Below are 10,156 nucleotides of genomic sequence, written 5' to 3' on the forward strand. Positions count from 1 at the left end.
ATTAGACGCCCATTACATAGAAAACTTAGTGCTGAGAACGTAACCAAAGGCAATCCTGCATGGTTATGACATTATCTGTTGCTTAATTTAAAAAGCAGCCTGAGAAGCTCAAACCTGATGAGAGAAGACTTCTCAACATGAGTCCATAGGCTTCTCATTTCCTTTATGAGAAATCCTCTCAGCGGTCATCCATCCACACRGAAACCAAGCGCCTCCTTCTCGGAATGGGAATGCAGCACCAAAATCGGAGACTGGCTCTTTCTGGGGAAGAAGTTTTACCTGCACTAAAGTAAGACTATGGGTATAATCAACCAGTGGCTGGGAGCTCACAAGCAGCTCAGCCCACACGGGTATGGCTCACCCATCATTTTTTAATTTGCATGAGTAAAAATAAGGTGTTAAGCACCGCCAAGGACTGCTGATGCTGCAGTATCACTCATTATCGCTGCACCTCTGGTCACCTGCACTGTGCTTATGTCTGAAGCTGGTTCCGAATTACGGCTTCCTACACCAATGGGCTGTACACACTAGCTACACTGGTGCCAGGCTGCCATCCTTGGACCGAAAGCAAATTCCAATTCTAAACAGCATCTTCAAAATTCAGAGTTTGAAAGGTATTAATTCAATCATATTTTTTTGGAAAAAAATCTTCAAAAAACTCAACATTCCCACCCTATCAGCTGAAGCCAAAGCAGCTCTCAGTGTCCGCACAAGCATACTAGCTAAGCACTATTTAAAGAGATTATCAAAGACAAGAATAAATTTGCACTTTTAAAGACTTCATTTAAACCTATGCTACCTAAAAACTGGTTTGCATATAACTTTGAGATCAAGAAATGTAACTAAGGTTAGGCTAACAGATGCCTACAAGCTTATTTAAAGCAATGGACATTGGTAGACATAATCAGACTATCACCAAGACCACCAAGAAAACCAGAAGAATTTAAGAATTTTGGTTCCCAAAAAATACTTGGTGCAAGGGACCTTTGCTATAAGGTGAATTGTGAACTCAAACCAGCATCCTTGTACCAAGGAAAGCTTAAAGCTTACAAACCCCTGCACAATGGAAGGGGCTATTTTTTCATTGTGTCATTTTGGTTTATTTTTCAGAAGCACGGAGGGACAGAAGGTTTGCTTTGCCTTATGCTTAAAAAGGGGGCTGAAGTTGAACTAAAGAGATATTAACTAAAAACAACAGCATAAGGGAGAGCAGGTAAATACAGGAGCAGTTCTATCAGCACAATCTGTGACTTAAGTTTCCAAGGCAACTGCAAAGACTAAAAAGTAAAAGGCAAACTCCATCAAAAGGACCAAACTGCATCCCCTAAACCTAACAGTCTTCAGAGTATTTTTAGCTCAAAATTCTAGGAGCAGAGTAACTTCAGAATAACTGAAGCAAGTTAAAAGGAAAAGAGCAAACCAGTCATTGTCACATAAAGATTATGGCTACTGAATATTAAACCTATCCCCTGCATTACCTGAGCAAGCCAAACACAACAAAAACACTAGATTATAGCCAGCTCTTCAAGAAGTTTTCGCTTATATCAACCACTAGTTTCCACATTTACCCCATTATATAAAGATTCAATAATACTTCAAAATCTTGGGAAATTGTATCTTGCAGAGGTTAGGGGGGAAATAACCAATCTACAGCAAATCTAATGGTGTACACAGATCAGCTCAGAGCCATTTGTACTCCCAAATTCAAGTGTTTGATTGCCAGGTAACCATGAACTATCCATCCACTTAACCTCTGAAATACCCTGTGCAAGGCAATTTCTGAAACATTGATACCTATGGTTTGAAAGAATCTGCCTTTGCAGAAACCTTTACTAGGCTGAAATGAGTCAGAGATGGGCATGTTGGCTAATGCTCTCTCAGTGAGCATCACTTCTGTCTGGATTATCTCCACATAGCACGTTACTATTAATGTATTTGAATCAGTAGGCACAAAATACCACTTGTCAGCGAGGTATGCTGAAGCATTCTCTTCCTTTGTTCTCCTTAACACAGGCCAAAAGTACTCATTATGTATCTGCATTTTTAATTGCTTCCTCTGCTACCTCCATGGCAACAGCAAAAACAAACAAACAAAAACCCAAACCTTAAAACAGCAGGAGACAATCTGCTTTAATTCGGGAAATTCAGGACATTCTATCCATGGAAAACTTGCTTTTAAAAAAACACTTCCAGAAGAAACATGAGTCACAACCTTACTTGCCTCCTTTTCATTGGCAAACTTACCTAATTCAAGTTTACAGTATCACTCTGTACTGAAATTTTATGACACCTTTCTAAATCTATTATTGTTAACAAAATTACTCCGGGGATATCATTGTCTTACCTTTGTAACTTGCATCAGCACAGAAATTTTTAAGGCAAACGTCAAAATTGTTATCAACTATTTTCTGTGGCTCTGAAGACTAGAGGCCAAAATGATATCTGCCTACCTTACAAAAGGTTTGAAGCTTCACGGAAAATACTCTGTTTTAAAAGCTGCCCGAGGTTCTATTCCAAACACCTTTATTTCAGACATTTCTGCATTAATAAAGCTTCCATGCTTGAGAGATACAGGTTGGACTTGCAGTATAGATGTGATTGTTCCTGACAGAAATAGGTTTGTCATTCTTCCTGCAGGCAGTCACCTACCACCACTCTGTTTTGCAGCTTTTTAGAATGAACAGTCACTGTTTAAATGATCATGTCTGTTTTCTCAGAAAATTACACAAGATTTTAAACTTAGTTACTAAAAGCACTGGAAGACCAGCCATAACATTAAAAGTATTTTTTAATGTAAACTCCTTTTTAGACTGTTTGCTCTGACACCCCAAGGTCTGGAGGTTTAAAGTAGCACTATCGGGACACACAAGTGCAGATAAATCTTTATTGCCATAACTTTGTTTTTTCAAAAATGAGCATTGGGTTTTCAATAGGTCGTAGTTTTATGTCTTTATATGTACAACATTACAACTGCATATTTTAATAATAATGAAGTTAGTGATACTTTGATAACTCAACACAGTGTATTTATAAAATGAATTCTTATCAAAATACACTTTTCACTGGGATAATAAATAAAATCCTGTGAAACCCACCTACACAAAGTTAATTTTAACTCTGGTAGAACCCAGTGTGGTACACAGTTCATTTAACTACTATGTTTGCCCCTTTATCCCCCCTACTGATGCTCATCTTCTGGGGTAAGAAAACAATTTTCCCCCCTGTTGTGGTGTGACCTCATTCAACATCATCTTCAGCCAAGCACTGTGCACTTACAATTCTCTGTAAGAAGGAGAAAAACTCATTCACATAAAATTGACAGTAGGCAACTCATTATCAAGCAACGTCATTTGACACTGAACATCAAGCAGTGTAATTAATGAATTAAATCTGATTACAGTGTTAAAAAAACATAATCTGACATGATTTTTGAAGCCAGTTCCGCAAAAACTATATTCTGTGCAAAACCTAACAAAATCAGACAAATAATATTCTGACAGCCTTAAATGATGACCTCTGTGTCGTATTGGCACTGTTCTCTAATGAAATATTTTTGCTCCATGTCTTTCCCAGACTGTTATCCCTTTTTGTACCTGGGGCTTTTCAGTGTTTTCMCTCACTAAACGGACCATAAACTGAAACATACCCAAGTCTGAGGTGTAAAGAGAGAGCTGACTGACACACAGTACTGAGTCTCTGCTCTTTGTAAGGTAACACCATTAGGGCACAGCCTTACAGTTTCAAGAAAGTAAAACTTTCATGATTTAATCAGGGCACACTCACCTGTTAGAGCATGTCTATAGCAGGCCCACAAGCACTAGGCTAGCAAAACCAACAGACTAACTATGATAGTTGTGTAGCACTATAGATACATAACTATAAAAATAAAAAGCATGATCCAACACAAGAAAACTATCTCTGATCTGACCCACAACTTGCATCTGGGAAATAGTGGACCTGTTTACAGGCAGGCATCAGAGCTGGAATCGAATGACTCTGCTTTAGAAGAGCTTAGTAAACATCCAAGCATGAGAGAAGTTTTGTATTTCTACTGTACAGTGTTTGCTATTAAACATGCATGGTATCATTCATATCATTTTTTAAAGTTTCAGGTAAAAAAAAATAATCTAAGTAAACACTGCCATATTAACAAAAACTAATACAATATTCAAGACTCGTGTAGTGAATAAGACAAAGAGTTCAATTACTTTTGAATCTCATCAACAGGGAAAGTTGCACATACCTGGCTTATTGTAGGGAGCTTAGTTAGAAGCATTTGAAATACTGGTGGAGGAAGAGTCTGCTGTAGAACTTGCAGGAGCTGCTGTGGCTGCCCACACACAGCAATAGCATTGGTCAAGTGATCAACGCCTTTCTCATATTCACCTGCAAGATAAAAGGCAGTGCTCTGAAATCAGACTTCTTATGCAGTGTGAAGCATTTACACAGACAACCATCAGAAATGGATTAGAAATGAACATCTGGAGCACTGTGTCCAGTTCCGGGCTCCCCAGTACAAGAGGGATGTGGAGCTGCTGGAGAGAGTCCAGCGCAGGGCTACCAGGATGATCAGGGGCCTGGAACATCTRCCMTATGARCAAAGGCTGAGRGAGCTGGGYCTGTTCAGCCTGGAGAAGAGGAGGCTGAGGGGGGACCTGATCAGTGTCTATAAATACCTCAAGGGAGGCAGTGAGGAGGAGGGGGCGGCCTCTTTTCAGTGGTGGACACTGACAGAACTAAGAGGGAACGGCCACAAACTGAAGCACCAAAAGTTCCACAGGAACTTAAGGAAAAATTTCTTAACAGTGAGGGTGACAGAGCCCTGGAACAGGCCGTCCAGAGAGGTTGTGGASTCTCCTTCTTTGCAGATCTTCGAAACCCACCTGGATGCCACCACATGCTCTAGATGACCCTGCGTGTGCGGGGGGATTGGCCTAGACAATCTCTAAAGGTCCCTTCCAACTTTAAGGATTCTGTGATTAAAATGCTGATAATGGAAGTACACATTTTAATCACCTCTCCCTGTTGAATMTTCTGAGTGAAGCTTAAAAACATGCAACTGAATTTTTTAAGTCAAATTTAACTTCCAAAAACTTCCATCTTAGCACTCAGAAATTGTCTTTCAGCAAATGCAAAGAATAACTGTTTTACAACTCACCCTTTAAAAAGAATTATGCAATTACCTTGAGCTAGTAGTTCCTCTCCAAGTTGAATCTCCTCAAGGAAAAACTTYTGAACTGCTTCAGCATCTTTCAGATCAGGCAGCTACACACACACAAACAATAAAACTTACATTAGCCCATAAACATCACTTAAGAAATAAATCAGCAGAAAACATCCTCAACTAAAACCAAAACCATAGAACTAAATATTTGTGATGAAACTAGCAAAGAAGTAAATTAAGYATATATTATATATAATATTATATAGTATTATATTAAGTATATATTATATATATTAGATTATATATTAAATATATGCAAGTGTTTTTGAAAATTAAACCACTGCATCACATATGTATACAGAGATGGAGTTTGAAAATCAATTGCTTAAGCAGATAACTGAAGCAAACGTAAATTCAATAGTATGTCATGTTCATCACATCTGTATTTCTTAAGTTCAGTTCAGAGAGATGCAGCCTCTCCTATGACCCATTGGTGGTATGGGAAAACATTAAGGGAAACAAATACTTCTAGCAAAGAATTCTTAAGTTCAGTCCCAGATGTATCCCTCTAATGGCTTTTACATTTGAAAAGTCYATATGGATGACTGCAAGAGGAAAGCATCACTAAGACACATCCAAAATGCCACACTTTATAGTACCAGGCCTTTATCTGACATGAAGAAGGAACAATCCTTTCATGTGGTTATCTGTGAAAGTTGAAAATAAAGACTGGATATTTGCAGAAAGCCTTGCAGTGCTGGAAACAAGAGAGAACTCAGTCTTTAAATAAATCTCTCAAATAATCCTGGTACAAAAGATACACCTTTAAAAACAGCACTGCATTGCTGAAGACAGTTATTACCTTGGAAAGCCCAGCTCTCTCTTTGGCAAGTTTCTGTTTCTTCCTTCCTGTAAGGATAAAAACAATTTTGCACCTAAAAAACAGTCTTTAGATTTCAGTACAAAAATGTGAACAGTTATTTTCAAAATAAGAAACAAATTGCTCCAAATATTGAGGACTAAACACAAGACTGCAATGCACTCTGTGAAGGAGACAGCATTTGGGGTGCTAATGAGGGCTGTTCGTGCCACCTTGCTCAAACTGGCACCCCTCCTGCTGGCTACAGCAAACTAAGGGTGGCCCAAGGGTGCCCCACCTGCATGCACAGCAGAGGCAGGGAGAAGGAAGAGGAGCACAGGAAGCAGCACAGAATCTCTTTACACTAATTTCTAACCAAGGTAAGCAACGCTACCAGGATATCTAACTTTAAGGCACCATCATTTTGAAGCACCAGCAGAAAATGCAGCAGCTCACTGTGCATCTAGCATGCTTTTCCAGCTGCTTTCTAATAAACAAAAAAAAACCCTTGTGAACTAGTTAAAAAGGTGTAGCCTCCCATCAGCTCACAGCAAAAGCAAGATTAGATCAAACATTTTTAAAATAAAATGCCAAAGGAAAACAAAAAAAAGTAAAGAAGGGAACAAATGTTTACAGATTTAGTCATCTGGCAAAGACTTAAGGCCTGTCTGCAACAGGAAGCTGTAACATCAGTGTAATTAAAATGATATAAAGCTCTGCTTCAATGCCTTTAAGGGGACATAAAGATATTTTATACTAGGACAGTTATTCATACAAAGAAAATGCCACTATAATTGTAGCAATACTAGTGATTCTGTTAGAAYAATAATTTTTGTAAGTCATCAGCTCACCAATTGAAATAGTTACACCAAGTATCTTTTATATATAGCCTATCATTTGATAACTGTACTCTTATTACTGTCCTCAAAATGTGCTCTATAAAACTCCCATCATGACAAAGAAAAACACACTCCTCAAGAGAAAGCCCTGCCTTCTTGACACGTACTATGGCATCTGCTAAAACTTTACACTGCGTACTARTCTGCACCACTGTTACTAGTCTGCAACTGTAGCTACCAGTCTAAACACTCAAGAGATTTAAAAAAGTAATAAAGAGAAACACAGTAAATGCAGGTAACTACAATCTTTTTAAAAAATGCTTTTGTCCACYGATCCTGTGTGGGTGAAATCAGATATTTTAATCTAAGCCCAATGATGGAATGTAAAATGGGACTGAAATTTTAATACTGCACGTTGACCTGTAAAATCTTTCAAGGATGACTACAGACTAAATTCTCTTTTTTTTTTTCCCAATGGTATTTTTACAGATCTCTTCATAAGATCACTCACTAAAATAGTTACCCTCCCCTYCCAAACAAACAGACAACAACAACAAAACACAGTTCTAAGAGACATTCAGAAAGTCCTCCCATATGGGAGGAAATAAAAAGCTCCCATCCTTTCTAAGGATAGCTTCAACCTAAAGAAAGGAGAGGGAGCAAACAAGTATTCCTTTATAGAAAGAACTTTTGTGTTGGGAGGGAAGTTTCAAGGCAGGATGGACACTGGCTGTACACGTCCTGGGGTGCCCCAGCAGCTTCACACCCAGCCCCACACAGGGGCAGAACCAAAAAGCCACTTGTACCATGAGCTCCCCTCTCACACAGCTCTCCAAGCACCACAACGTGCTCTGAAGTCAACAGAAGAGACCGACTTTTGGGCTATTGAAATATATCTAAAATCCAATCATCTTAAAACAGAGCTTTTGAGACTAAGCACCTCCAGATGTTCACAGCTTTGCCTCCTGCTGTCTCTAAGATTAAATAATGGGTAAGCACCAAGAGTAGGAGCATTGAAAGACTCAAAGAACACCCAAACTTCTAATAAAAAAGATGAAGACATCCAGAAACTCAAAGGCCAAAGTTTTTTTTTTCAAAGATTCTCAGGAAATAACTTCTCCCCCTGAAACCTGAGTCTGGCCATTTTCACTACTGTCTTTGTAACTCGAACTGTTCACCTGACACAGTCCCCTCAAAATGATGCAAAATATAACTGGGACAGCTAAATTGTATTTTAATTTTTCCCTCTTTGCTCGACTTCATGAGATAAGCAATACACTGATGTGTAAGATGCACTGTCCTTCATGAACTGTAGTTACATCACATCATCGCCCCAACTTAAAAATCCCGTTGCAAAGATCTGCTGTTACAGAGAGGTCTAAAAGTCTTTCACAAAACRCTGATACTAGGATCTGACAAGCACTGAATCCTCCTCTAAGGAACTGCTAGCAGCTCTAGTGCTCAACTGGCTGCTGCATTTCAACTCATTGTTGACAAATATTTTACAGAGGATATTTGTAAAGCGTGAGCCAAAAGAAAATGACAAATGATTAATCCCTGGTCCAGACCAGTTAATCCCAGATTTCCACTTCCACTGCAGTACAAGTCTGAAGTTTGATGGAAAGACTAGTTGGTAGAAGCTCAGATAATAAAAATTATTATTAAGTAGTACTTTTACAGGATGTAAAAAATTGCTTTCATTCTACCAAAAAAAAAAMCCAAAAAGTCCAATACATTCTCCATCAAAAACTTTTTCTATATTCAGCAACATCAAAATAAAAACACTGTTAATTAAATTGTCAATAATAAGTTTTCTTCTGTAAAACAAAATCAAAATGTGCCAGTTTACTTTACAAATGTCACTGCATGACTTGCACTGCAGGGTAAAAATACTTGGAAAACACACACCAAAATCTGCTTTTGTAATTTTACATATAAAAGCAACGGATGAAAATGCACAATTTGAAGAACATAATGTGCTGTGGAACTCCTCCAAGAAAAAAAGAAANTCTGCTTTTGTAATTTTACATATAAAAGCAACGGATGAAAATGCACAATTTGAAGAACATAATGTGCTGTGGAACTCCTCCAAGAAAAAAAGAAAGAAAAAGAAAAAGAAAAAGAAAAAGAAAAAGAAAAAGAAAAAGAAAAAGAAAAAGAAAAAGAAAAAGAAAAAGAAAAAGAAAAAGAAAAAGACGCTGGTAGCATTAAAACTGGTCATTCTCAAGATCAGTCTATCAGAGAAAAGCAAAACATTCAAGTTATATTTTATCATCAGGTAAATACTCATTTTTAAGTTCTTTGTTTTTGATGGCTTCATCAATCAAAGTACCTTTTCCTTAACGTTTAATGTCCTTGCTACGAAAGTTTAGCTTAGCTAGATTTAAGACCTCCATCAACTACTTAAATATTTAAACTAATGTTGAAGACATGAAATAATGAAGAGCCACAGGATAAGAGCTCCACATTTTGGATAAATCAACAGTTTTCTCTGGCATTCATTCTTATCCTGGGTGCTAGGAGCGAAGCTGCCAGGAGGGTTACGAATGCCCTGGACAAACGCTGGCGCGCTGCACTGCTGCCATCTCGCCCTCACCCAACCACAGCAACAGCTCTGCTGTAATAACCCACTGCTCTGTTTTATACGACCGTCTTCCGAAATCTAGAAAGCAAAATTAAAATAATGTAAGCRTCACGTAAACAACTGGGATGATACCACAGGCTGGGCCTGTAGGACAAGATTTTTTTCCTTTTAAGGGAGGTCTTCCAAACCCGCCTGGATGCCGCCCTGTGCCACACGCTGTAGGTGTGCCTGCCTGAGCAGGAAGGTTGGACTAGGTGATCTCTAGAGGTCCCTTCCAACCTTGAATACTCTGTGACTCGGTGATTCTGTGGTGGGAAGGTGAATCATTTCCGCGAGGAAACCCAAGGGTCTGCGGCCCTTGGGGTGCGGAGGCCCCCCGGGACGGAGAGGGCCGGGCCCTCACGTGCAGAAAGGCGCCAGGGGAGGCAGCCGGGCCTGGCCGGGCCCCGGGCCGGCCCCGCTCCGCCCGGGCGCTCCGGCACCGCCGCGGCCACGGTTGGGGCGGGGAGGGCAGCGGGACACTCACGCTCCCGCAGCCTGTTCTTGAAATTGGGGTCGCTCCGGCGCTTGCGGTCGAAGTAGATGCAGTAGCCGATGAAGAGGGCGCCGCAGAGGCCCGCGGCGATGGCGCCGGTCTTGCCCACCATCATGGCGGCGGGCGCCGAGAGCGGCAGCTCGGGTCGCGCGCGGCCCCGCGTCCCGCCGCCCCC

General features: G+C 39.9%; 1 protein-coding gene and 1 non-coding gene across 2 annotated transcripts; both read right to left on the reverse strand.

Annotated features, from left to right (window-relative positions):
- Positions 1-1,212: 1,212 nt before the first annotated feature.
- Positions 1,213-10,135, reverse strand: TOMM20 (translocase of outer mitochondrial membrane 20). Its single transcript, XM_026044702.1, has 5 exons — positions 9,973-10,135; positions 6,027-6,073; positions 5,184-5,265; positions 4,244-4,386; positions 1,213-3,282 (listed from the first exon to the last, which is right to left on the reverse strand). Exons 1-5 carry the CDS (start codon positions 10,094-10,096, stop codon positions 3,238-3,240), a joined length of 441 nt encoding a protein of 146 aa, XP_025900487.1. The 5' UTR covers positions 10,097-10,135; the 3' UTR covers positions 1,213-3,237.
- On the reverse strand, positions 9,280-9,414 carry LOC112951989. Its single transcript, XR_003250310.1, has one exon. It is a non-coding gene; the product is annotated as a small nucleolar RNA SNORA14 (small nucleolar RNA).
- Positions 10,136-10,156: the final 21 nt, after the last annotated feature.

This window comes from Nothoprocta perdicaria, unplaced genomic scaffold (genome assembly GCF_003342845.1).
Source record: "Nothoprocta perdicaria isolate Ctin4 unplaced genomic scaffold, notPer1 scaffold_38, whole genome shotgun sequence".
NCBI classification, from domain to species: domain Eukaryota; kingdom Metazoa; phylum Chordata; class Aves; order Tinamiformes; family Tinamidae; genus Nothoprocta; species Nothoprocta perdicaria.